Here is a 27,370-nt window from a genome sequence, read left to right as displayed (position 1 = left end):
GATTTATGCAAGAGGAACTTTCACCTAGGCCATGGTAGGCCACAGCACTCCTGGGCAGGTGGTCCTGGGTTGTATAGGAACAGTAGCTAAGCAAGCCAGGGAGAGCAAGCCAGTAAGCAGAGTTCCTCTCTGGTCTCTGCTTCAGTTCCTGCCTCTAGGCTCCTGCCCTGGCTTCCCTCAGTGATGGACTGTGATTGGGACTTGGGATATGTACGCCAAATAAGCTTCAGTGAAGGCAGGTGGGGAGTAGCAAGGGTCACCCACTTCTACCACATCAGCAGACCCCTTGATTTTAATCTACCACTCTATAGCCTTCCTTGACCCTGTGTTTTCTTGCAGTGAATCTGGCTTGCTTCTTAGTCATCTGCCAATATCATGTTTTCTCTTATTACATCCAAAGGGCCTTTGTCCCTGCCAGCCTTAGACATAAGCTTCTATCTTCTGTTTGCAACTTCCTGGCCCATACTTTCTTCTCTATAGGTTTAACTGTCATGTGAACAGTATTTGAAGCACAAATTGCCTTGCTCCTAGGGCGATGTCACTATTAAAACATGAGGGGGTATGACAACTTGAGGCACTTTTCAGTTACTGGCATTGGCAGGAGGCAGACCAGACATTCCCAGAAGGAGCAAGGGGAAACATTTCAGCAGGCTGACACCCAGTCCTGAGACTGGCTAAAGTTAACCCTGCTCAGAACCAGTCTTCAACTGTGGAGCCCCTGTAGGCAAAAGCAAACTGCGTGGTGTGTGTGTGTGTGTGTGTGTGTGAGTATGTGCATGTGCATGCCAAGGACTGTGTGGTCAGCCATTTAGAAGAGATATCCACCCTACCATAGATTCCCATTAGTAACCAGGGACAAACATCCAGCCTCCTTGTAACCATCCTTGGCAAGCAGGCTCTGACCTTGTGGATCAGTGCTGCTCGGGACTCGCAAGGACAGCTGGCTCACATCTCTTCCCTGTTCCTTTGCAGTGAGGAAGAGGAGGCTCGCAGACCTGACGGGACCCATTATTCCCAAGTGCCGTAGTGGTGTCTAGTGTGCAAAGGGAAGCCCACGCCTGTGAACTGGACATGTTCTACCGATAATCCATGTTCCCCAGTGGAGACCAGGAGGCAAACGCTGGCGTGGAACTCTTGTGGTTAAGTTCTTTGTGCACTAAGGTTTAGGTTAACTAGTGACTGTAGTTGGACCTTTTATAAAATATGGTCAATGTGAAGTTTTCTTTAGTCACAGAAGTTCAGTCTGGTTATTATTTAAAATGAAGAAGCCCTCAAACTGGCAGGTCTTGCTGCAGATAGCACGACAGTGGCAGTGGCAGCCCAGAAGTTCCCTGGGTGGCCATGCTTTGGTGTTTAGGTGCATTTACAACATGGAACACATCAACACAGATCACTCCTCCCAACTAGTCTGGAAGTGCTGTAAAATACTTTATTACAGGTTTGGTCACAGCAGCTCAGTAAAAAGAACAGATAATCATGATTTTTCAACCCCACTTGAAACTTTAACCTCAAGATTAAAGCTGCCAAATTGATTCCAGGATCAAATTCCTTTACCCCCAAGAATGAAAGACAAGCTACAGAATCTTCTAAGAGTGAGAAAGATACAGGATTCTTTCTGCCAGGTAAGAGAATGGGGAGAAAAAGGCAACGGTGAAATTTCAAGTTTTAAAATCTACCAGCCCAGGTGACAGACATATTCCTGAGTGCTCTGTCTGAACACCTGGCATATACTCACTGCAGTCAGAAATCACTCTGTCTTTATTGAATGCCAACTTCACGATGGATGAAAACCTTTAGCCACAGGAAAACATCTTCCTATACCTCAGTGGGCAAATGGCTTACGTGAGGCCAACGCCACTGGGAGAATTTCCAGTCCACTGTGGCTACGGCACTTAGCATAGCCCTGCTTACAGACACCAAGTGCCTGCCTGGTCACTTATGAGACAAATCAAATCACAGAGCTCTTGCCTACAAATGAAGTCTCTGAAGGACAGCAGTGTACAACATCCAAACGGCAAGGAATTAGGAGCTCCTGGCCAAACAACACAAGTGATTACTCTGAACCCTAATTTCGGCGTTCCTACTGGATCCCTTTTTTAACACCACAGGAGTCAGTAAAAATGCTAAAACACATTGTTCTTGTGCCTTTTAATAGACCACAGTGCCAGTTAAACTAGTATTTTTGTTTGTTGCTTTGGGGAATGATTTTCCTTAGGGATCCAGCCAATATTACAATAATGACAAGGCTCAAAAGCTTTTGAGCACAGCCCAGGGGGCTTCTGAGAAGGGAAAGTCCTGCACACTGAACTGTAATGCTATGGACAGTACAGGGTAACTAGAGGTGACGCCAGGGCCTCACCACTAACAGTGTCTAGTGAGGCTGCACATGGGCCCAGGAGTGGCACCGAGCTGCAGGGACGGCCAGCCCCACTCAGCTTCTCCTTGAGACACAACTGCAGCTGCATTCTGCATCACTGGAAACTGCAACATAATATTAAAGCCATTGGTCTATGTGTGGCTGTGTGTGCTTCTTAAAACTCGTATGATGGGGACATGAGCCCAAAGGTTAGAAGGCTAGATAGCTGCTATGCTGGATGACCTCACTAAGAAGCATCTTGTGTCCCAGATGTCTGAAAGCCTGCTGCTCATCCGGATCCCCAAAGAGAACATTTAGAAGCTAAGAGGGGATGCTGGGTAATGCAGGGCTGTTAGGGGGACATCTTTCAAAGAAACCAAATCAATAAAAATGTAGGCCACTTCTTTAAGACTACCTCTGTCAGATGAGCAGTCAGTGTGAACTGGGAGCTGGCATTTTCTGTGAAGGGACAGAGTGCAAATACTTTAGACTCTGAAGGCCTCATGGTCTCTGGCCAACTACTCAGTAGTACCATGATCATATGTAAAGGAATGGGTCAGGTTGATTCAGTAAAGTCTTCAAAGCAGGAAGTGGCCAGTGCTACAGATTACAGACTTCGGGCAGTTAGCGAAGAGACTGACACAGGGGAAGGTTGCAGCTGACCTGGTTTAAGAGTCCACACCCAGGGCTCAGCTTCTGTGCTTTTGCTGCCAAGGTAAAAAGGTTTGCTGACAAGAGCAATGTCTACTACCCAACTGCATGGCAGAGAAGGCATGGTGCAGTCGAGCTCAAGGCTCTTCCCCTCAATGTCCTTGGGATCCCACACGGTTCATCCCTTTTCCAGGCTCTAGCATACTCTGAATCAAAACAAGTGGATTAGGTAGCTAACACTGGACTCCCTGTCCCTTTGCTTGTGGCCATCAGCTATGGTGGCAGTGACCAACATGAACTTTCCCAATTTGTTTCTACAACCTTGACAATCTACACATGGACACTTAAGCCTACTTTGTGAAGCTTAGGAAATGCTGAAGATGCCACACAGCTTCACCAGCATCAGGCCCTGGCTCCAGGCTCACAGGGAGTCATGCAGGCTGCTCCTGTGGGATGCGTGGTCTCCGGGCTGTACACTCACATTCTTCTTTAAAACTGTCCTGGGCAGGGCCCGACGCCTGTTTGCCCCCTTTGTCTTGACACGTGATGCAACAGGCTGTGAATCCTTGTCCTTGACAGGCAGAACAGGTTAAAACAAGCTGGCGGCATTGGGGAGTAGAACAGAGTTTATATTGGTCCCACGGGGCTCCACAGTATGAACATTCTAGGGAAGAAAGAGTCTTATTATTCTTTCCCCACTCCACTGCCTCTCCACACCCCCTCTGTCTCTGTCTCTCACACACAGAGGTACTTATCCAGTTCCCAAATGCAACCCTAAGTTCACTACTCTTTTGGCCCAAGGGAATGTTTCCAAGTCAAGCAGGGTGGCAGCAACTATCACCTCAGAACTGGGAGGCTGAGACAGGAAGATTGCAAGTTCAAGGCTGGCCTGGGCTACATGCACAATGAGACCCTGTCTCAGAATAGAAACAAACAAATCAAAAGGAAATAGCACTCCTATCTTCTAGGAAAGAGAAAAGCCTCTGCTGGGGGAGGGGTTGGTGTGGAGAGGCTTCTGGAAACTGTTCTGACTCGCCTTCACCCACCCATTGCTCTTTATCCTATCCAGAAAACAGGCTCATCTCTTTCTCATGAGCCCACGTCACACAGGCTCTCCCCGATATAACCTCCCTGCCCAGGGGGACCGCACACCTGAATTCAGATGACCCCACAACTCATCCACCTTGTAGAATGCACAGCTCTCCACCCCAGGCCACCAGACTCCTCAACTGCACCTTATCTTCCTTTTCAGCCTGTGACTCCTAGCCAGCTTGTCTTCCAAAATACCACAGTTCCCCTTGCTTGGCTATGCTATCTTTGGGCTTTTTCTTACATTCAAAGTCACATGCAGATATTCAAGTCCTGCAGGTATTTCTTCTATAAAATCCCTCATCTGTTTTCTTATTTATTTATTTATTTATTTATTTGAGGTTTTAAATAAGACAAATACTAGACCACCATAATGAGTAAAGAGACCAGAAAGGTAGACAGGCAAGATGGCTCAGTGGATAAAACAATTGCTACCAAGAATGATAGCCTGAGTTCCATCCCCATGATCTACATGGTGGAAGGAGAGAACCAATTCCCGTAAGTTGTCCTCTGACCTCCACATGTGTACTGTAGAATGTACATGAGCACAGAAGTAAATGTAATTTTTTTTTTTTTTACAAAGACCAGAAAGGAAGGAGAGAAGACGAACTTAAATCTTACTATCTAAGAAGCCTGTGTTCACAAGTGTTCTAGAAACTGTAGCAGCCATGAAGGTTGTCTTCCTAGGACTTTTCATCCAGATACGACTGAACTGCAGTATTCAGGGCAACCCGCCTTCCGGAGGACTGCCTCTCCTTCTGCTCCCTTCCGTGTGGGCCCAGCACTGCAGGAAAACTATAACCAGTGCAGCAGCCACCGCATGGCCTGCTCCCGCTCTTCCATTCTCACCTTCCCTCAAATGCACACTTGGGGACACGAGGGTGTCTGACTGCAGCATCTGTCACCCCACTGATTGCCAGGGTTGATTTGGCTGATCTGGCTGCCTAAACAGATGTCCCTGTCCTCCCTCATGGCTTCATGTGTCCCTGCTCATGCTGCAGCTCAGCTGATGAGGATGACTTTCCCCATAGGAAAAGAGGACAAGTCTCTGGCCAAGGGTGTGCATCAACTGCTGTGCTCTCCTGTGAGGGCCTCCAAACAAGCCCTCAAGTGTGCACTTGTTTCCACGGCCGTCTAGTTCTTACTCTTCTGCCCTGGGTTTACTTGGCAGCCTGGTAATGACTATGGACCTTGACTATGAGAAATAATTTTAAATGAATAAAATCAAACGCACAGTATTACAAAGGAAATCAATTGTATAGAAATAAGAAATAGCAAAATAGTTTTCAGACTGTGTGATACAGCAAGAGCTGAGTTACCTATAACATTAGATAGTTAGTGGGAGGCCTGAGTATGTCCAGTGAGAGACTGCTGTGAGTATGATGCCGTGCTGAGTTCTCTACGGCAGCAGCAGCAGCGGATGCGGCAGTAATGCTAATTCTATGGTGACAAAGACCTAGGGCGTCTGGCACAACCTGTCCACTGCCTGCATTTTAAAGGACTTGCCTACTCAGTATACGGCATGGCCAGGACCATCTGATGCCTGTGTAATTCCTGCATCTCCAGCTGCAAAGCGGTGGCACAGTGACCTCCACTTTCTCCATGTCATGTTCAGGTAGCAGTCCTGGCAGCCTTCCCCGAGCAGCAGGTGTAGAGTGGTGAATGATTCTGACCTGACACAATGTAGGCTCTGGACCTGGGCTGACTTACCTGATACCACAGAACTGTTGTAGGCCAGGGCAAACCGCTCATCAAAAACAAACAGCTTCCCTTTGTAAAACCCATCAGGAAACTCTTCCAGGTATTTGTGGATGCCACCCTTGAGCTGAAACACTTCCTTACACACTCCCTGGATATAGACAAAAAAAAATATCAAGATGTTGAAAGAAACAAAGAGATTTCGAAGCAGCTCCATGGTGGTGAGTGGGCAGTGCAGCCACACTCCCTGTGCCCATCAGTCAGGGGCTCCCCGTGGCCTCCTGAGAGTGTGGAAAATGCTGACCAAAGGGTCAAAGAACCACCTGGCCAGACCTTGCCTTCTGGGGAGATGGGTGATGACAGCAGTTGGGCCCTTCACCTTCTAAGATCCTGGGAAGCCTAACTATTTTTGCTACCCCTAAATATAGGAGGGCATCTGTTGGGACATGTAATGTTACTGAATTTGCTCTTCTTGGGATCAGGCACATGGATTAAGAAAGGGGAGCCACTCAGCTAAGCTTGCTCTTTTGTACTTAATGAGTCTTCAAGACCACTAAGTGCTGGAGACTTAAGAAGCTCGGGTTTAGACTTACAAACCCCATGCTGGAGCGGTGCCAGGAAAGTAAATCCTTCAGCCGGCTAGGGAGGAGGGGCTGAGCAGGAGGTGAAGGGGTGGGAGTGAGGGTGGGAGGTTCCACACAGGCTGGTGATGGTGGGGCTGGCTCACCCATGTGCTGGGCCTGCAGAGGCTCACCTTGGCTCTGAGGTATGCAGAACCCCGCTCGCAGCGGATGCCTCCAGTGCAGTACATCAGCACTCTCTTCTGCCTGAAAATGTCAAGGTTTTTGTCAACGTAGCTAGGGAAGTAACTGAATTTCCTGATGTCTGGTGCTAAGCAGCCCTGGAATCGTCCCTACAACATAGGGACAGAAGGAAATGATTAGAAAAATGTACCTGCTGGGAACTCAGTTCTTTCTATATAACAACCCCCATCTTTGCAACAGCAACAAGCATTTGCTACCCAAGGTTTGCATCCCACACTCTTACCCTTTAACCTCAAGATCCAGAACTAGACACAGGACTGGGGTTGTGGGCTCCCTTCTTACAGATCCCTTGGGGGAATAGTCTAGGTTACAGTGGCAGCTTTTACAAGGTCAGTAGCACATGCCAACGGAAGGTTCATGGTAAACAAAATCACTTTATATGCCAAGATTTCTTTAACTTGTATTGTCTTGGACTTTCTCAACAGACTTGGAGTTTAGGACTTACGTTCTCCCTGATGCTGCTGGTACAGGAAGAAGACTGATGTGGCTAAAGGTTCCACACGGGACATACATTGTGCTGTGCAAGGCACACCCACCCTTTCATGCCACTCAGTTCTGGCTCTTACTTACTATTTTGCTTTCATAGAAGTTTCTGCAGTCCAGTAGGATAGTATCACCCTGTTCCTGATTTGCCTGCGATAAAAACTTTTCTATTTCTTTATGAAATTCACCAGGGGATAAATGGATTCCTAAAATCAAGCCAAACAATTACATTAAAACAACAAGGAAATCTAATCACAATTGTCCTGACCTGACTGAAGCGCTGACTCAGCTTCTTCCCACCTAACCCTCCTTTCCTCAGTTACCATGGAAACAAATGACACTATCTGACCATCAGGATAAAAGGTCCGAGGCCCAGGCATCGCCATCTCCTTGCTCTAACCTGAGACTACAGAGCTCCAACAGTTCAGAAATAAGAAATAAGGTTTTCCTAAACCACATGCTTGGGGATTTATTTGGAGTGCTGTTCTGCTATGTGCCGTTGTGGTCACTAGTGAGTCAGGAAATGGACAGTGTCCTACTGTCAATGTCCACAAAGGAGCTTCAATACATTCAGGATTCACTACAGTCTACACACTGTCAAGTAACAAAGTTGACCCCAAATTCAAGGCTAAAACCTCAGCTTAGACTAAGGTAGCTGAGGGCATGTTATGGAAGGTCTGATAAAAAGGTAAGAGGAATGTATCTAAATTTGTGTGCACGCAAAAGGGAAAAGGGTGGGCGGAGTTGACACCACACACGGGAAAGGAAGTGAGAGGAAAAGAGAAGGCATACACCAGGAGAGACAAGGATGGAGATGGGTATTAAAGTAGAGAGGACTGAGAGAAAGGACTCTAGTGTGTGCACTTTGCCTCTGGACTCTCAGGACAGAAATCCCAGCATCTTACTAATTGTGAGCATTGGCAGCCTGACTTTATTGGCCATGAATTCTGACAACTGCTCGATAATTCTTCAAACCTGGAGAGCAGTCTCACTTTCTAACTCTCAAAGCTAAAATTATAGAATGTAACCAGGTCTGATGCTACTTAGGTAGCGTCACATAATTGCATGGGTCCCAAAACAATGATATAAAAAATGAGGTTCAGAACAGTGATGAGAATCATGGAAATTCTCTCTGCCTTCTCCCGGCAGGGAGTTTCGGGAGCCAAATGTGTTCCCTGCTTCTGCTGTTACTACTGCTGCTCTTCTGGCAGAGAGGGTCCAGACAGACAAGGACCAGATGGACATGTTGACAAGAGGTCCCTTTAAACCACCTGCTTGAGCTGAAGGCAGCCCAGGCCAGTCTCCCTCAGCTCGCAAGCAGTGTTCTGCTACACCAAGGAAAGCTGCTGTCATACTGCCTGCTGCTAAGATGGGGAAACCAAACAGATGTATCCCTACCTGGGTTCTATCTCTTCATGCATGAGCCTATTTCTAAGATGCTTGTATCTTACCCCATTTCCCTTTAACTTAACTCTTGGCCTTCTTTTTGATATTTACCTTTATTCTTTGAGAGAAAGCAATATTACCTAGGAAGCAGTCGTGTGAGTGGAAGGAAAGAAAGGGACTAAGACTGATGATGATCAAGGCTCTGACACAGAGCTGTCAAGTACAGATGCCACTAGTCACTGTGGCTGACAGCTACCTGAGTGTACTCTGAGGAAAGTGACCGTAAGTATGACACACACACTGCCTCTCAGGGACTTAGTATGAAAAAAGTAAACAAACTCACTAATAGTTTTCTATTCAGTTCACACTGACATGCACTGGACACGTTCTGTTAGCTCATTTCACCTATTTCTATTTACACTAGAAGCTGAAAACTAATGTAATGGGACTCCCATATTTCTACAAAACAACACAGCTCTCACTTTAAATAGCAATCTAGGGAGGTAATGAGCAGAGGACCACCCTACTGGGATAGAGTTAGTACTGTTCCAAGATTGAGGAACTCTACAGACATATGAGTGGGTGCCTTCAAAATCAACCTGCAGGGTAAGCAAGATGGCTCAGGTAAAGGAACTTGCCTCCAGTCTCATGAATTATCCTCTGACTTCCACATGCTCATTGCAGCTTGCAAGTCCATGCACACACTCACAAATATATGAGTGTATCTCCAGGAGATATAGTCAGCTGAGGACTACCCCATGGGATACAGTAAACACTAACCAGATTCTGAGAAACTCTACAAAACAAGTGATTAAGACCTTTGAAGGCCAATCTGTAGAGCTGAACAGATAAACTTAGAGACATTTTTGTTGTTGTTGAAGAGATCTTACGTCAATCTGTTTTCTGTTTGAGTGGTGGTCAGAGGACAAGTTCAGGCATCAGTGTTCTCCTTCCATCTTGTTTGTAAGGGACTCCTGTATGCCAGCTGGCCTGAGCCTCAGCGTCTCCTGTTTCTGCTTCCCATCTCACAGCAGGAACACTGGGATTGCAGATGTGCATCACTGGGACCAGCTTTACATGTGTTCTGGGGACTGGAGCTTAGGTCCCCACTCTTGAATGACAAGTGCTTTACTCAGTGACCCATCTTAGCTCCTCTTATTTAATAGAAACTTAAGAATAATGACACAACTGGGAATTCACTGACAAGATATTAAGTAATTACTGCTAAAATGTTTTAGACATGGTTAATAGTAAAACTTAACTGTTACTCTTTCAGAGGTATCTACTGAAGCATTTATGAGTGAAATAACATGGCACAGAGATCTCACAAAGTGACCTAGGATGAGAGAAAGGGAAGGGGTCAGAGGACAGTTTGCCGTGGATACAGTGTAGCTGCTGAGGCTGCTGAGTGAGCATATGGAAGTTCATTCTGTTATTTCCCCTACTCCAGTTAATGTTTGGAAATTTTCATGGTAAAAAAGTAAAACAAAACCAAAAATCCCCACCACACAAATGTCTTTCAGTAATCTATAGTAAGCACAGGGAAGCAGGGGTCGAATGTTCAAGAACAATGCTTTGGTTCTGAAAGCTATTTGCTTACCATGGTAAAAAGCCCATGTGCTCTTTTTGCTGATGAACTATTTGTAGGTAATAACCACACGGCTTTCAAATTGCTCTCTCTGGAAAGAGGAAACAACTTCTTGCCAAACTATCACCAAGAAAAATGTGCTGTGGGTCTAAAGGTGAGCCTTTAGTTACCGTAGCACCACAAACACCTGTTTAAGTCTTGGATAGGCAGAGTTAGCCGCCCTATGGCTATTTTAAATAGAAGATTGACTATAGTTTCTGCTGATCAGCGTCTTTCTTCTTTGTCTATGACAAAAAGCACAGTTCTTTAAAACCTAAGCATACCAGGGTTCTTGTAGGAGAGCTGGCTCGGGCTGATCCCCATAGGCACGATCTCTTCAAACACGCCGACTCGCAATTCCGGGAAGCAGTGAGCTCCTCCTTTGCTGCTCTAGCCAGGGAGAAATAAGACAGAGTTTACTTTTCCCGCTGCCACCCAAAGACAAGTGCCAAATGTAAGAATTATAGTCTGTTTTAATAGTGTGATAGTTGGAAGTTTTAAACCTCAAATTAGGGGAAAAAGGAACTGTCAATGGAGATAAAGCTATGGTCCAGAATGTTCCAGATGATTCAACGTTAATAAATGCTTACTGTGACATTTCCACATGCAGGAACATTGTGTTTGTATGGCTATGTACATGTAACTCAGCACCACTGAGCCATTCACACGTGATCACACAGCAGGCAGTTTTTGCTCTGGAGCAATGACAGCTAGTGTCTTGCTGTGATCAGCATAAGAATTAGTGAAGTGCTCTCGCCAGCTTACCACTTACTGTGACAAAGCATAAAGTTCTTAGACATAGCACCTTTGCCAAAAGAACCACAACTTTATTTTCATGTGGTGTCAACTTTCTTTTCAGGTTTACTAAAACCATAGTCCCCTCTGCCTAACTACGTTCTGCCCTATAACAGGCCAAGGCAGTTTCTTTATTCATTAATGTTAATCACAGCATACAGAGGGGAATCCCACATCAGTACCTCACAGAGATCTGCGAAAACAGTCTCTCCAGTAAAAACATATAGGTTTTAGATCTCAGCTTGTTTAACTGTAACATCCTTATAGGAAGGGAGGCTAGGGTGTAGGAAGGGTACTGACTGATCCAAGGTGACACAGTCACTTGATGGAAACAGTGACAAGCACGCTTGTTTTACTGCACTGGCTTGGAACTCAAAGGGAAAGGAAGGCATTTGTCCGGCTTTGTATGCACCCTTCAATGGCCCACAAAAGCAGACTGCTCTAGCTTTAGTTCACTTTCTTTTTCTCTTACCTTAAAATCTTCCTCACACAGGTAATCCTTAAACAATGGACAAGAAAGCATGACCTCCACGTAGAGTCTGGTGGCCACTTTACTTCCTCCAACAGTCCCATTGATCCCTTCAGTAGCGATCCGAATCTGAGACACAGACGGTGGGAGAAGGGTGCACTCTTAGCTTGGTTATCTTCCCAGGACCGACTTCATGTCAGTGAGTCTAACAGGAAGAGTAGAGGCCCTGCTGTGGCCACCACAGTATTACAAGACAGAGCACGTGTGCCCCTCTCTCTGAAGCAGTGTGGCCCACTGGTTAGTTGAGGAATTCAGTCCATATGTACCAAACAAGAAAACGGGACTGAGAACTCTGGAAAGTCTATTTGCTCCAGAGCTCCAACTGTCCAGTGGCCAAAGGGGATTCTGAGAGAAATCTAAACCCAGGCTGTAGAAGAGCTCCCAGAGGCTAGGGTAGAGGATGAGTTCCACCACTTCCTCACAGGTGGCTTAAGAAGCTTCAACTTTGATGTCTCTATGCTACTTGCATAGGTACGAGAATGCCAAAAGTGAATTAAAAAAAAAATTCTAAAGAGAAAACTTATCTGACAGCAGAATATGCAGGTCATCTCTGCATGGAGGCTGAAGGAAAGCCACCATCCCAAACCTCTTGGCTGGAATTCAAGTTATGTTTTGCTCACTGTGTCTGTATCGATGTCACATGGTGGGCTCAGTGTTCCCTGAGTAAATGCATGTGCACCCACATCTGGGGCTCTCTGGCTTCTCTAATCTGAAAGTGTCTTTGAAACACTTCACTGGGAAGGGAACATAAGCGCTTGGGCGAGGGCATGCCTGAGGCCTGAGCCAAGTGTCCTGGTAAAATCCTGTAGGTGAGTTTACAGATGGAGCAACTTTATAGGGAGTAACCCAGCCCCAGAACAAGGTGCTGGACAAGGCTAGTCGGGGCACCATACAGTCTCCAAAGAGAACAGATTCAATCCAAGGTCCAGAACTGCTGCCACTATTCACACATGCTACAAGCCAATGCCAACTGACTGGTAATAACTACCCAGAGAAGTAGCCTGGTTACCACCGACTCCCTGAGAAAGAGAGCTGCAGCTGGGTGTGCTAGAGCACACCTTTGATCCCAGCACCCGGGAAGCAGAGGCAGGAGGATCTCTGAGTTTGAAGTCAGCCTGGTCTACAGAGTGAGTTCCAGGACAGCCAGGGCTACATAGAGAAACCCTTCCTTGAAAAACAAACAAACAAAAACCCAAAAAACAAAGAGGACTGCAGTCTATGGGAGCCTGCTCTGGGTGTGAGGCAGGGAAGCAGAGTGCACAGCCATCTCTGTTCTACAGGCTACCCCACCTAACACAGACTAATAGGAGACTACCAAAAAAAAAAAAAACCAGCTGTGAGCCAGCAAAGTCGGGAAATCCATCTGAAAACAGTCAACTGAGGTGATGACAGATGTACATTTTTATGTGGCTGTTTCTGGGTTGGCGGGCAAGTTCTTTCCTATTTCATTTTAATCTCAGAAACCAAATGCATGCCATGCACATCTACTGCCTTGGACGGAGTCATCTCTAAACTCACTCAGTAGGCTTGCAATATCGAGATTCCCAACAAGTTTCAAAGATGCTCTTTTGGAGAAAGGCCTTGTAAGTAAGAAACTGAGACAAACAATAGTTGGCATTGTGGAACACCTGCTAAGACAGCTCTACATTATAATCTCAAGGGGCAGATGGAACTCTCCAGTCCACAGACAAGAAAATGGCAGCTATAGCTGCAGAGAAATCAAGTAACTTGCTCAAGGGCAAAGAACTGGTAAGTTGTCGAACCATGACTCAACTCTTGTAGGATTCAAATCTTATCATTTGTCAAATGTATTCCTTCAAATTTTATTAATTAATGCATTCATTTTATGTATATGTGTATTTGACTGCGTGTATGTATTTGTACAAGTGTGTGCAGGAGTCCGTGAAAGTCAGAAAAGGGCATCAGCTCCCATGGAACTCCAGTTATAGACCACTGTGAGCTGCCATGTGGGGTCTGAGAATTGAACCCATGTTCACCGGAAGAGCAGTAAGTGCTCTTAACTGTTGAGCCATATCTACAGCTCATTCTCAAATTTCTTGAGGTCATATGATGCAAGGAGCATTTAGGTCTTCCTTTTCCTTGCCTAAGAATCAATATGTCAAATCCTAGGACACTAAATATCTCATTAAACTGGTCAAGTCTTTAAAGTCTAGACATTTGGATTTGAGATCCAGGAAGATGCTGCCACTTGGAAGACAGGATTACTCACTGCTAGGGTGCCATAGGCTGGGCCCAAAAGAAAAGACCTCCTTGACCAAGAGACCCCTTTTTTCTTTCTGTATGTAGCCTAGCCTCCTCTTGAAATTACAGCAATCCTCCTGCCTCAGCATCCTAAGTGAGGAAAGTACAAGTATGTACCATCACACCTAGCTTTAAACCAAAATAAGACTGATTTCATGCTTATGTACATTTTGTATGAACAGTTATCTTGGTGCGAAAGCTCACTGAACAGAGATGAATATATATTCAGAACATAAATACTTATAGGTTTTCAAAATTATGTGCTAGGAATTAGGGATACAGTTGTTGAAAAGTAACCCCCCTCCTCTCCCCGCCCTCCTTGACGGAAGGAGGTCAAGATGCAAAGAGTTAAAATAGGCGAGTGCTATGAGGGCATCACAGGCGCCTGGGAGACACGGGGAAATGGACTTAGATGGGAGGTCAAGAAAGTGTCAACAGTCAAATTAGACAGGAAATCAGGGCGGGTGTGGGGTGAGCCTTGAAGACAATTTGCCTAGGGGAAAAAAGGCAACCAAAACAAATTTTGGTGGGTCCCAGGAAACTGGAGTGTAGAGAGTGGGTAAGGCCAAAGGCCCAGCACTACGGTAGCTAGGCTGTTAAGGAGGGGCCTGGCCCACCTGGTGCTGCTGGAGCCGCTCTAACAAGACTATTCTGGCTGCTGCGTGGAGAGCAGATTAAATGGAGGGTGGGACTGGGGGCTGGAGGCTAGTCTGGAAGTTACCGCATGGACAAGCGGCAGCTTGGTCTAGGGTGGCAGAAGAAAAGTAAATGGAGTCGAGGATTATTGCAGGGCAGGGTGTGGTGACGAACTGAATGGGGTGAGCAGTACCAGTACTTGTCAAACACGGGTGTGGAAAATGTCACTGACCAATCAGTTTATAAGTAACAGGGGCATGGAAGAACCTCAAAAGGTTTCTACTTCACTTCCTTCTAATTTAAATTTTGAAAATTATTTAATAGACATGCACATGAAGAATAGACCACAAACAGCATTTTGCAAAAATAAATGCTGTCCTCTCATGCAGAGATGAATGTTACCATCTGGGAATATGCTTCCTCTCATCTTTATGCACACACACACACACACACACACACACACACACACTCGTGGGTATGCTAGGAACATGCAGTCTTCCCTTTATTCGACAGTCTCCAGTCCTTACAGAGTGCCAGGTATGCGTTTGCACCAGCACTGAGACTACATCAACTGAGATAAAGCTGCTGGCCCCATGAGGTCCGTGTGCTGAGTGAGACAGGTTCCAGTGTCAGGCTGTGATAGTCTCTGAGCAGGCGCACAGGCAGAGGACAACTTCCATTGTACTTCTGAGGAAACAGCACTGGAGCAGCGCTCTGAGAGGGCGTGAGGCGTGCCCAGGAGAGGCCTCATAGAAGGGAAGGAGGTACAAATGCCAGTACCTGAGGTGCTGAAAGACCTGATTCTAGGAAAATCAATGCTATACTTAGATATCAAACCTACGTGCGGAGGCTTTTGAGTACAGAACGTCTCTCTGTCTCAGCTATCGGGAAACTGTCAGCATACAGATGTATCAGAACACAGTCATATCTACTCCTTTATGTACCACACACGAATGCTTTCAATCTACAACAGTAATGAGTGTTGTAGGAGGCAACTTGTTCATTTCCTGGCTGCTCAAACTTCTGAAATAATCACACAGAAACTTTATTATTTGCAATACTGTTTGTCCAATAGCTTAAGTGTATTGCTAGCTAGCTCTTACATCTAGAATTAACCCATTTCCATTATTTTATATTTGACCATGAGGGTTGTGGTCTACAGGCAAGGTTCCAGCTGATAGCTCACATCATTTCCCTCTGGCAGCTACATGGTGTTTCCTGACTCCTCCTTCTTTCTCCCAGCATTCAGTTTAGTCATCGTCAGTCATGTCACCCTCCCTCTCCCTTACCCCCATCTAGTTCTACTCTACCCTATCACAGGCCAAGTCTGATTCTTTATTCATTAACCAATAAAAGCAACACATATACAGAAGGGAATACCACATCAAATGAGTAGAGGTTTTTTTTTTTTTAAATAAAAGCCTAAAATAGTTACTATATGACCCTTTAGGTATAGTTGACTGACACCTGGTCTATCAACATATCAACAGCTGTTTAATACTTCACTAGAATACCAAGCAGAATTTCCCTTATTCTGAGAATGGGGAGTGAAAACTACCACAAAAAGCACAGCTCCTGCAGTCCAGAGTTAAGGACACAGGATAAGGCTGTGCAGTGTATGTATGCAGCAGGGCACATGTGTAGCAGGGCTTACCTTGCCTGTGAGGTGCAGGTGCTGGCATAGAGCTGTCTGCCAGGCACAGATCCAGTGGGGGTCCTCCAAGTCACAGTAGCAGTAATATAGGAGTACCTCCCCATCCTCGTTGCTCTGGTCACTACAAAAAGAAAGTCAGAGGGCAAGAGCACCTGAGTCACAAGGAGGTCACAGTTCCCAGTAAGTCTATGCAGAAATGGGAGAACACAAAGATGGAACAACTCATACCTGTGTTCTTATTATTCTCCTAACATGCTCTTTCATATTTTCTCTACACAGGAGAGTGTCTGCATAGGACTTACTTCTTACATTACAGAAAGCAAGTCTGTCCTCACTTACCACTCACACCCAAGAGACAGATATTATTAACCCCACTTTATGGCAAGTTGGAAATGAGTCCACTGTGACTCAATCAGAAGGCAGCATCTGGTTTGATTGGCCACGATGATTGGCCATTGATTCATGATGAAAAAGTTTGACTTCCATTTTTTCATATAATCCACTTACCTATGAGACATGTTATTTTTAATTTTTTTTTGGGGGGGGGAGGTGGGGTGGTTCAAGACAGAGTTTCTCTGTGTAGCAGCCCTGGCTGTCCTGGAACTTGCTTTGTAGACCAGGTTGGTCTGACTCACAGAGATCCACCTTCCATGCGCTACCATTGCCCAGCTGAGATATGTTAGTATTGGCCATACAAGACAATCCTTTCTGTCAGCATGCTCACACAGTAGCACTAAGAAGATACCAGTACTCGAGGAGACCAGAGAAGAGTATAATACAGTTTTAAACTAGACTTTAAAAACCCAAAGCAAAGGAAAAGTTTGGACTCTGAAAATTCAGCATGTGGAATAATTCATTCTCCAAATAATCTTTTAAAAAACATTTTATGTATTTACTATGCTTATGTATAAGATGTTTTGCCTACATGTATGTCTGTGTATCATATGCATACAGTGCCCACAGAAGCCAGAAGAGGGCATCAGATACCCTTGAGTTAAAGACAGTTGTGAGCCACAGGTTTGTTCCTGCATTCCGTGGAAAAACAGTCAGTTCTCTCTTAACCACTGAGCCATCGCTTCAAGCCCTTCCCAAAAATCTTGATGAATAATTTATCTGTCTGAAAGTATAGTTCTGAATTCATCAGTACATGGACCAAACAAATCTGTTTGATTCTTGCCTACTCCATTTATTTAGACATTTTAAATCAAAGTATAACTTACAATAAAACTCAAACATACATTCCCATTCAAACCTGCAGAAAGAAGCTTTCTATCATTACAGAATGGCTTTGCCCTCCACTCATGTAGCCACCAAGCAGACTCTTCTGTGTGGCTTCTGGCCTCTCAGCATAAAGATTTGACAAACCATTCACACACAGCCTTGTGTTATCCACTGTCCACAACTCTTACTGCACAATGTTCTTTTTTTATTTTTTGTTTTCCTGTGTGATAGCCCTGGCTGTCTTGGAACTCGCTCTGTAGATCAGGCTGGCCTTTGGCTGAGATCTGGCGGCCTCTGCCTTCCGTGCTGGGATTAAAGGCATGTGGCAGTGCACCATATTCTAACATGACTGCGTTCATCCTTTCATGCTTCTGCTATCACTGTTTATAATTGTTTCCATTTCAACCGAATTCCAATTCAACTGCATTCCAATTCATATTTCAAATTATTTTTATTTTTTTAATCTTTGTGTGTATATGGTATGAATGTGTTTATGTGTGAATGCAGGCACATGGGTGTCATAGTGTGTGTGGAAGTCAGAGGACAATCTTGGATGTCAGTCCTCACCTTCCACCTTGATTGAGACAGTCTCTTGTTCTTTATTGCTGTGCACCCAATGCTTGCTGGCCTGTGAGCATTTGGTGATCCTGTTCCTGCCTCCATTTTGTTGTAGGAGCACTAGGATTGTCCACAAGCACCACCATGCCTGGCTTTACATGGGTCCTGGGATTCAAATTCAGGTCCTCATATTTATAGGGCAAGCATTTCCCCAGTGAATCATTTCTCAAGTCCTGATCATTTTAAAATATAACTAGTTTATTTTTAGTTAGCAGACAAAATAATAGGTTGTTTCCAATACTTTGTTATTACAAATAAAACTGCCACAAACATTCATGTTTAGGCTTTTGTGGGCATATGTGTTTATTTCTGTTTGTTATATACCCAGGAGTGGATCACTGGAAAGATGTCTAAATTTTAAAAAGAACCTGCCAAACTCTTTCCTAGAATGGTGGGACCATTTCTACCCTCACCAGCAATGACTGAGCATTTTTGTTGCTTCACTATGTCACCTGTATTTGCCAAGGTTGATCGTTCTCATTTTATCCATTTTAGTAGGTTAACTGTAGCATATCATTGTGGTTGAAAAATATTTTAAAAGCAAACCAAAATACAGAATGAAAAACTTACCTGCTCAGCTCATCAGTGCTAAAGCGACTTACATCAGGGAGCCAAGCAGACACTTCCTGACTAGGAGTGAGATAGTCTTTGGGAGGGTTCTTCTTGTCTGTGGATGTAAGACTCTGTGAAGCACTCAATGCTGCAGTTAGCTGCTTCAGAACAGAAGCAGTCTGCTGGGAAACTTCCTCAGCATGCTGTGTTGCCACATGTCTGTGGATGCTGGTCTGGTCCACAAATAGCTGCTGACAGCATCTCCACCGTTTTCCTTTAAATTCGTAAGAAGGTGCTGGAACTTGTTTGGTTTTGACAAGAAGGGCAAAGGCCTGCAATTAACATTTCAAATAACATCATTCATTATTTAATAGCCTTAGGTCTAGAGGTAACAAAAGTTTCACTTAGTCTCTTATATTACTTTTCATGGGGATAGGGAGGTTCTAGTTTGGCATCCTGCCAGTCTATGAAGAATTCCAAGAGAAAGAACATGGGCTTGTATTGCTTCCATCAACCTCTTACATTGACTTTGGGAAGGTAAGGTATGGCTTCGTATCCTGGCCTTCCACACCTGTGCATTCAACATCTATGTTCTTCTTCTGCACACGTTGGGGATATAGACAAATCTGGACACCTTACTGCCTCTACCTTCCAGAGTCCCTGTCCACACTGGTCTCTGAGATGGAAGGGTCCTCTGGTTCCTCTAAGACAGTAGCTCTCAACCTCCCTAAAGCTGTGACCCTTTAATACAGTTCCTCACGTTGTGGTTACCCCAACCATGAAACGATTACATTGCTCCTTCACAACTATAATTTTGCTAGTGTTATGAATCATACTGTAAATATCTGATATGCAGGATATTTGGTATGCGGCCCCAAGTGGAGAACTGCCGCACTGTTGAATCACTTTTAATGACCTACAAAGGTCATTGCAGAGACCCTTCTGACATTAGTAAATGCTATTTCTCTATTTGATGGCTATAAAATTATGATTTTAATGTTTCCACTTAGTTGTAAATATTGGCTCTGCTACTTGCCTTTGAAAACAAATGTGAGGAAGTTATTCAACCTGGGGGTGCCAAATTTCTACTTGGAAAAAGTAAATCAAAGGATTACATAAATGTTAAGCATCATAATAGAATTATGCCCTTGTCTAGTACAGAATAGAGACACAATGACTCCCGAGTGTTTCCCATCCTGCTTCCAGCCTCCTCATTTTCTATTTCTTTTACAATCTTAGTTCAAATGAACCAGTTTCTTTACTGTTCCTTAGTGTTATTTGAACACCCCAGCCCCCAGCCTAGTTTATGCTCAGCTTAGTCGCTGGAATACTCTTCTTTTGTAAGTCACTAAAACCTTATCTAATTGAAAAGATGCTCATTCTTTGAAGCATACACTTAAGGCAACTGCAGCCTAAATAAGGTAAGTATCCCTCAGGAAACTAGCAAGACTGTTCTAAAGTAACAACTTCTTACTGCTAATCCATCAAGATCCATTTTCCTTTCTTCCTGAGAAACTGGATTTCCTAGTCTTTGCAATTAAGGCTGCACAACTCTTTCCTCATGGAAATGGCACATTACAACTCCTCTTCTGCTCCATAAAAACCTCCCATGTGTGCTCCTCTGTGTTCTCTCTCTCTCTCTCTCTCTCTCTCTCTCTCTCTCTCTCTCTCTCTCTCTCTCTCCAGCTTTTCTGGAGTGAGAATTTTGGAAATATGTTGAGGCCTGCAGAGGTAACATTAGCCTGGATTCTTGCAACCTGTGTGTTACTGAAGATGCTTCATCTCCCAAGTCCAAATTCCTAATGTGCTCTATCCATTATAGGTATGAAGCCATTTGTTACTGGAGCCTTGGCTACCACAATTAATACATTAGAAATTTCTACAAGACTTAATGAGGGAAAACATGGAGCAAGTGTATCAACACATATGTAACAAAAACAAAGGGTGGTGCACACCTTCAATCCCAGCAGAGGCAAATGGATCTCTGTGAGTTCAAGTACAGTCTGAGTTCTAGGCCAGCCAAGGTTACAAAGTAAGACTACCTCCAAAAATAAATAATAAAAAAAACCCAGAACATTTTCAAGTCTTTTCTTCCATATCCTACATCTAATCCATCAACTCTTATTTCCAAAGACACCAAAACTCTAACCATTTCTCCACTGGCTACCATTCCACTGACCCCAGCCACCAGCACTCTTCCCTGGATTATTATAATAGTTTCTCAGCCTCCCTCTTTCCATACTGCCACCACTTGTTTTCCATTCAGTCAAAATGCTTCTTTTAAATCTAGATCAAGTCAGGCATAGTGATATATGGATCTCTGAGTTTGAGGCCTGTCTGGTCCACAGACCAGGTTCTAAGATGGCTAGGGTTACACAGAAAAACCCTGTCTTGAAACAACAAACAAACAAAAATTCAAACAAAAACCTAGCCCAGATATCATTCCACTGCTCAGAATTCCCCAGAGGCTCTCTTTCTATCCTCTAGGAGTCCCCAGGAACCTGGTTCCTTCCCCTGCTCCTACCCCATCCCATTTCAGCCTCTTGGCTTTGGCTCAAACACAGCATGCAGGCTTCTGTATTACCTACAGCCTTTGCACTGGATCCTTCTCCCTCCAGTACCCATACGGTTTGTCATTTTTCACATCTTCAAATCTCACCTATTGACGAGAACTTTTTCTGACCATCCTAAGTTAGAGAACAAACTGAAATCTCTTTAAACTTCTCTAACTTTTCCCTATAACACTTACATCATTTAGTATATTAGTTATTTATAATTATATTACTGTAGTAAAAGTCTGTGGGTATCTATTAAAGTTCCTATTACAGTTATTACATAATTATTACCTATACATAAAGTCTTCTATAAGATGACTTGACTCGGCAATAGGTAAAAATAAAACAGATAGCAAAATATACTACCAGAAGGAATATATATTCCTCTTTCTAGAACACTACCAATTATCTAACAAAGACAACAAGAACCTCAAAATATTCAAATGTTTTAACCCATTTTAGGGACTATTCTGAATTGGAAGGAGCTGAATTGCAGGTAAATATCAGTAAAACACTGCAAGTAGTAGACAGTGTTCCTTTTAAAAAAGGAAATCATAAATTATGGAGTACTACTTACCATGGGCAATTAAGTATTTTTCAAGTTTAGTATGAAGCTTTTCATGGAAAAATGTTCCTGACATTTTACTTGAAAGCACTGGCTAGAATCAGCTGACGCAATGTAGCCCCAGTGACACCTTACGTACATTGGGAAAGATCAGAACGGAATGCATTGGTGTCTTGCTGTCCCTCTGCCCCAGAAACTAACTGCAATGGTGTTGAGACTTGACTTGTCTTTGCATCTCCTTCCTTCCTGGCAACTACAGCTGAGTATCACATTGTTTTCATAAACATTATTTATGGTCATTGTTAAAAAATTCAACACAAGGCGCTGGAGAGATGGTTCAGCTGTTAGTAGCACCAGCTGCTCTTCCAGAGGCCATGAGTTCAATTCCCAGGAACCACATGGTGGCTCACAACCATCTCTAGTGGGATCTAGTGCCCTCTTCTGGCATAAAGATATACATGTAGGTAGAACATTCATATACATAAAATAAATAAATTTAAATAAAGCAAAAAAATAAAATTCAACACAAAATTCTCTTAACTATTTATCAACTGAAACACACTGAGGGGCTCCCAGTACCTGCAAATGGAAGTACCGAGAACTAGCATGAACATATGTCGCTTTCATCACCTATCCACTTAGGTATAGAGAAGAAGAATGGGTAGATCAAATCGGATCAAATTTGACACTATATACATGGGTCAGTGTATGCTCTCAACTAGAAAGCATATAAATGGCCTATGTCTTATTGGTATCTAATTTTTTATTGTCAGCATTTTAAATATTGCTCCCCTGCTAAAAAGCAAGATAAATGTTACTTTATCTTTGTGTATTTTTAATTAGTACTAAGGCTGAATTTTTTTCCTACTTTTCCTGACTTATTAGTTTATATGTATTATCTGTTTTCCTTTTAAAAAAATTAAACTTTATAATTGCGTGGAGGGGCACAAGCCATGGTGCACACTTGAAAGCCAGAGAACAACTCTACAGCGTCAATTCTCTCCTTCCCCTCCCCCCCCCCCCCGCCCCGTCTCCATCTACATGGGCTACGGGGCTGTGTCAGAGGTGAAGCACATCACTCATGGACCTTCCTCACCTTGGGTAGACTGGGTCTGCCGTCTATAGGGTGGGGCTTTTTTTAGTGTTTCTTAGAGCTGATCTTTCATGGCAGGTCAGAAGAAAAGGAGACAGCACTGTTAGCACTGTGGTTTCCTTCCCAACCACTGGCGAATGAAATGGGAGACCTAGCAGACATTCCCTCCACTACCCGACTGAAGTGAACAGAGGTGGTACCCGAGCATCAGCACTGAGGGGCACCTGGAGAACACGACACGAACACGGCGTTTCTTCCAGGACAGTCTTCCTAAAGAAAGCAAACTCTAAATCCCATGGAAGGAAATATGAGTCAAAGCCAAACTGAGTCCATCTTCAAAACAACTCTTATTTATAATTTTCAAGAACGTCATGGCTATGACTTGAGAGAAAAATTTAGTATTCTAGTTTAAAGACCAAGTGAGACATGGTGGTATGTGCCTATAACCCCGTGCCCCACTGGAAATGCAGGTATGAGTTCAAGGTCAGCACTGGCCAAAAAGGAAGGACTAAGGTGTGGCAACCAAATCCAAGGAGTGGGCACTGTAACCAGCTCAGTTTCTTTGGAATCAGGTGAGCCTCCTGTATTGAGATGAATGGTGAGTATCAACAGAGCCTTTGGACAAGGCCAGCATGTGCGTTATTTATAAAATCCTTATCACATTTCTCTAAGTTTGACATCATTGCAAAATAATACTGGTAAAGGACCTTTGTAACCTATGAATTTCATTTTCAAAGAAATCTGTATAAGACTATGCTGTGGATTATGCTCATTGTTAATAAAAAACTGACTAGTCAGTAGCTGGGCAGGAAGATTCCAGACTAGGAGAATTCTGGGAAGAGGAAGGATGGAGTCAGAGAGTTGCCTGCAAAAGCAGAGAAGCAAGATGAGAATGTACTGAGAAAAGGTAACAAGTCATGTGGCTAAACATAGATAGGAATTATGGGTTAATTTAAGGGTAAGAGTTAGCTAGTAATAAGCCTGAGCTATGGACCAGGCATTTATAAGTCATATTAAGCCTCTGTGTTGGTTACTTGAGACCAGGCAGTCAGGACAGGAACAGGACAAGTCTGATTATAAGACTGATTGAAGAGTCGGGCAGTGGTGGCACACGCCTTTAATCCTAGCACTCGGGAGGCAGAGGCGGGCAGATCTCTGTGAGTTTGAGGCCAGCCTGGTCTATAGGAGCTAGTTCCAGGACACGCTCCAAGGCTATAGAGAAACCCTGTCTCGAAAAACGAAAACAAAAAAGACTGACTTGGTGCGGGAGAATTATCTGTATTCTGTCAATCATATTTTAATAAAACGCTGATTGGCCAGGCAGGCAGTATAGGCGGGAAAGCCCGACAGGAAGTAGGGGTGGAGCAAAGAGACTGGGAGTATTCTGGAAGCAGAAGCTCTCTCTCAGGCACTCCTGCGCAGATCACTGAAGAAGCAACATGTAAGCTGCCCCCGCTGGAAAAGGTACTGAGCCATTATGGCTAACATAGATCAGAATAATGGATTAATATAAGTTATAAGAGTTAAAAAGAAGCCTGACCTAATGAGCCAATCAGTTTATAACCTTATGGAGTCCTGTGTGTAATTTCTCTTTGGGATTTGCCGGCTGTTGGGGTACTGGGCGGGACGGAAACCCCAACAAGCCGGCCCTCATACTACACTGACTGGAGGTTGCAGCTGGGAAATTAGAGAGATATTTATTCTTCACTGACATAGAGACAAAAAGAGGCTCCCTAAGAGAACTACAGGTTGAAGGTGAGAGAGTCAGCTCTCAGCTATACTTCCTTAACCAGCCAGTTTCCTAACAATGAGCCTATGGTTCCCTGCTTTTAAGAAAAGGTGGTTTCAGCCATGGTTTCAACGACAATAAGATACATAGCTGACGAAGGGCATCAATACCACCTCTTTATAGCCTAGTCACAGTATTCTTAGTAGCCCTGCAGCATCCTGCGAGGCTGGCCTTTCTTCAAAGCACTGAGCTAGCAAGATGAGACCAAACTCTTTCCCTGACAGCAGCAGGGTTCAGCAACAGCCTCACCACATGCCAGCTGCCCTAATACCCATCCTTCTTACACGACAGTTGAGTTCCTGGAATTCTTTCTACAGCCAAGTGAAGAAACTAACCTTATATACATGATCATGAAAACACTGACAGCAATTTTACCTTTTTCTTTGCAAATGAGTATTTCTTCTTTAGATTGCCATCTAACTCTGCTTTGAGACTGCTGGCAGGGCTAATAAGATTTGATTCTTTTAAGTCCAGATCAGCAAACTTTAAAACACAGGTCTGCAGGCTATCTTCTTCATCTGGTGAAGTGGAAGAAGGCATCTGGATTGATCAGTGGGGCAGATTCCTTTCAGCTGAGTATCTTCTGAGACATAAGAGAGAAATGCAATGCTCAGCTCTTTGGGTACTTGTTGAAGCAAACATGAAGCTAATCAATCATGCGAATTAGCAGTGGATGCATAACCAAAGTGTCATTCATTTACTTGCTCACTCAATAGTATTTTTGTGACAACTATTCTTGGCCAAGCTCCCTTCTACGCACTGGGAATAGAGCAGTAACTGCAACAGGAAAAAGTCTGTCTTAAGTTCACAACCTAGTGGGAAAGATAAGCCAATACATTGATTTTTTTTTAAAGTCAGGATTTAAATTTAATATTTTAAAGAAAAATAAGAAGAGTAAGGAGGCAGGTGAAAGGTCTCTTTATACACAAAGGGGATGGAAGGGCTTTCTGAGGCAAAAGAATGTCAAAGAAACATGAATTAGGAAGTGAACCATGTAAAAAACACAGGGTGACTAGGACAGTACTATGTACATCCAAAATCAACCAACACCAGTTTGTTTCTTTTGTTCTCAGATCTCAGAGCCAAAATTTCAAAGTTGCTACTGCGGCCAAATCTTACTGAAATGGCTACACTATAACCAATGAACTGTTTTCTTTTTTCCTTTTAGTTACATTTTATTTACTTTGTGTCTACTTGTGCCTGGACAATTGTCACACATGGATGTGGAGAAGAGGGGACAACATTCAGAATCCATTCTCTCCTTCCACATTTACACAGGCTCCAGGACCAAACTCATGTTATCAGGCTTGAACAGCAGATGCTTGCTTACCTGCTGAGCCATCTTGTCAGTGCCTAATTTTTAAAATGAATTTTTCTGAGACCACATCTGGCTATGTAGAACAGACTGGCTTTGAACCCCTAGTAATCTTGAATTTGAGACTCCCCTTGCCTCTACTATCCAGAACACTGTACCACCATAACAGACCCAAGCTTCATCCTCCTTTTAAAGTCAGCAATCTGGTCTGAACCACATTCACCAGCACCCCAGTGCAAGGCCCCAACATTTCTTGCCCGAATTACTGATGCTTAACTATCTTCTTGGAGGACTTTTCCAAAGGCTCAATCTACTCGGACAATCTGTGCCTGCCTTTCTGAACCCAACTTGTATGTCAGACTCCAGTGCCTATGGTCATTCCTGAAAGGGTCGTTTAGAGGACTTCAGCTCTCAAAGAGATGAGCCTTCCTTCTGTTCACCTGCAGATTCAGTAGCCTGCACACTGCCTTGTGTACAGAAGGTGACAAATGTTACCTAAGACAACATACTACTTGTTGAATGTAATGAAGTGCGAGCTGAAAAGTCAGAGAAGTAACTCTGTAGGCACCTGATGGTCAGTCATGTAGATTTCGGAGCAGAGAGCATCAGGTAAAGGAAACAATAAGCCTTGATTCCTAAAATATGAACAAGCTGGACTCATGAGAAGAATGTGGTGGTTCGCACACAGCGATGGGGACAGAACCCAAGAAGCCTTAGTTTGGAGTTTGCAATAAAAATTTCCAGAGAGTTGGCGGGCATATGATGAAGATGGATTGTTGACATATATGAGTAGATGAAAAGAACAGATAAAAGATAGTTTTAAAAGAAAAATGTAGGGCCGGAAAGATGGCTGAGTGGTTAAGAACGATTACTGCGTTCGCAGAGGACCCGGGATCTCGCCCCCCACCATCCACATGGCAGCTCACAAGTGTCTGAAATTCCAATTCCAGGGGATCTGATGCCCTCTTCTGGTCTCCATAGGCTCCTGCGCACCCAGGCACAAACACATAAAACATTCCTATTTTTAAAGTCCGTGAAGAGTTTTAAACATAGTAGTAAGTAAGTTTGATTAACGGACTTGCTCTCAAAGTACAGCGGGCAGTGTCTGTGCATAAACGGTTACACAGGAAATGAAGGATCTAATGACTCCTCCCTAAATTTATGGATTAAGCAAACGACAGAAACGACCTTTTACGGAAACCGGTAAGACTGAAGGAAGAGTTTCGGCCAGACAAGGACACGGACAAGGCAGTTTGGTGCCCATCAAAGACATCAGGGCAGAGGACACCCACATACTGTACACGTGCAGAGTGACAGAAGAACAATTGGAACCAGATCGATCTGCACCGTCCTCATCCAGCAGCTGGGAGAAGTGGGCGGTATGACGACCAGGAGCAGGCTCGGCCGGGCGGCCTGGCTTCCTTACCGCTGGGGAGTGGTTTGCCCTCCCGCCCGCCCAGGTCTCCCGAGGCAGCTACGGCCGGGCGGCGAGAGTGAGAACACATACCCGCTGGTCTTAGGCCTTTCCTGGGTCTCCCTTCACCAACTTAGCGCGGCTTCCCTCCCTCGAGTCCACGCCCCCGAAGCGCGCGTGCGCAGAAAGTCCCTGGGAAAACGTCACCTTGCTCCGGAAGTCTCTAAAGCCGTCGGCGCAGGGGCCGCCGGGAAAACA

General features: G+C 44.3%; 2 protein-coding genes across 5 annotated transcripts in view; one reads left to right on the top strand and one right to left on the bottom strand.

Annotated features, from left to right (window-relative positions):
- Tmod1 (tropomodulin 1) overlaps positions 1-2,513 on the top strand; it is a 74,772-nt gene extending 72,259 nt beyond the window's left edge. For all 4 annotated transcript variants that reach the window (XM_048419966.3, XM_048419967.3, XM_085677192.2 and 1 more), the window contains one exon: positions 973-2,513. In XM_048419966.3, the coding sequence (XP_048275923.1) occupies positions 973-1,037 (65 nt within the window). In that variant the 3' untranslated portion in view covers positions 1,038-2,513. The remainder of the gene's footprint in view (positions 1-972) is intronic.
- On the bottom strand, positions 1,410-27,314 carry Tstd2 (thiosulfate sulfurtransferase like domain containing 2). Its single transcript, XM_048419963.3, has 10 exons — positions 27,206-27,314; positions 24,759-24,966; positions 18,400-18,713; positions 15,991-16,111; positions 11,382-11,507; positions 10,399-10,504; positions 7,189-7,307; positions 6,549-6,707; positions 5,807-5,945; positions 1,410-3,671 (listed from the first exon to the last, which is right to left on the bottom strand). Exons 2-10 carry the CDS (start codon positions 24,921-24,923, stop codon positions 3,439-3,441), a joined length of 1,482 nt encoding a protein of 493 aa, XP_048275920.1. The 5' UTR covers positions 24,924-24,966; positions 27,206-27,314; the 3' UTR covers positions 1,410-3,438.
- Positions 27,315-27,370: the final 56 nt, after the last annotated feature.

Source organism: Myodes glareolus, chromosome 16, assembly GCF_982192425.1.
Source record: "Myodes glareolus chromosome 16, mMyoGla1.1, whole genome shotgun sequence".
Taxonomy (NCBI): domain Eukaryota; kingdom Metazoa; phylum Chordata; class Mammalia; order Rodentia; family Cricetidae; genus Myodes; species Myodes glareolus.
Note: the sequence above shows the minus strand (reverse complement) of the source record. Positions and strands in the feature narration are given on the sequence as shown.

What these genes read in the sequence shown, in the direction of transcription:
- Tstd2 (XM_048419963.3), bottom strand. Translation starts at nt 24,923, where the DNA reads ATGCCTTCTTCCACTTCACCAGATGAAGAAGATAGCCTGCAGACCTGT. An exon ending in TGTGTGAGGAAGATTTTAAG is followed by an intron (nt 10,505 to 11,381) that starts GTAAGAGAAAAA and finishes CTCCCTGGCTAG; the next exon opens with AGCAGCAAAGGAGGAGCTCA. An exon ending in CTGCATACCTCAGAGCCAAG is followed by an intron (nt 5,946 to 6,548) that starts GTGAGCCTCTGC and finishes GTCTATATCCAG; the next exon opens with GGAGTGTGTAAGGAAGTGTT.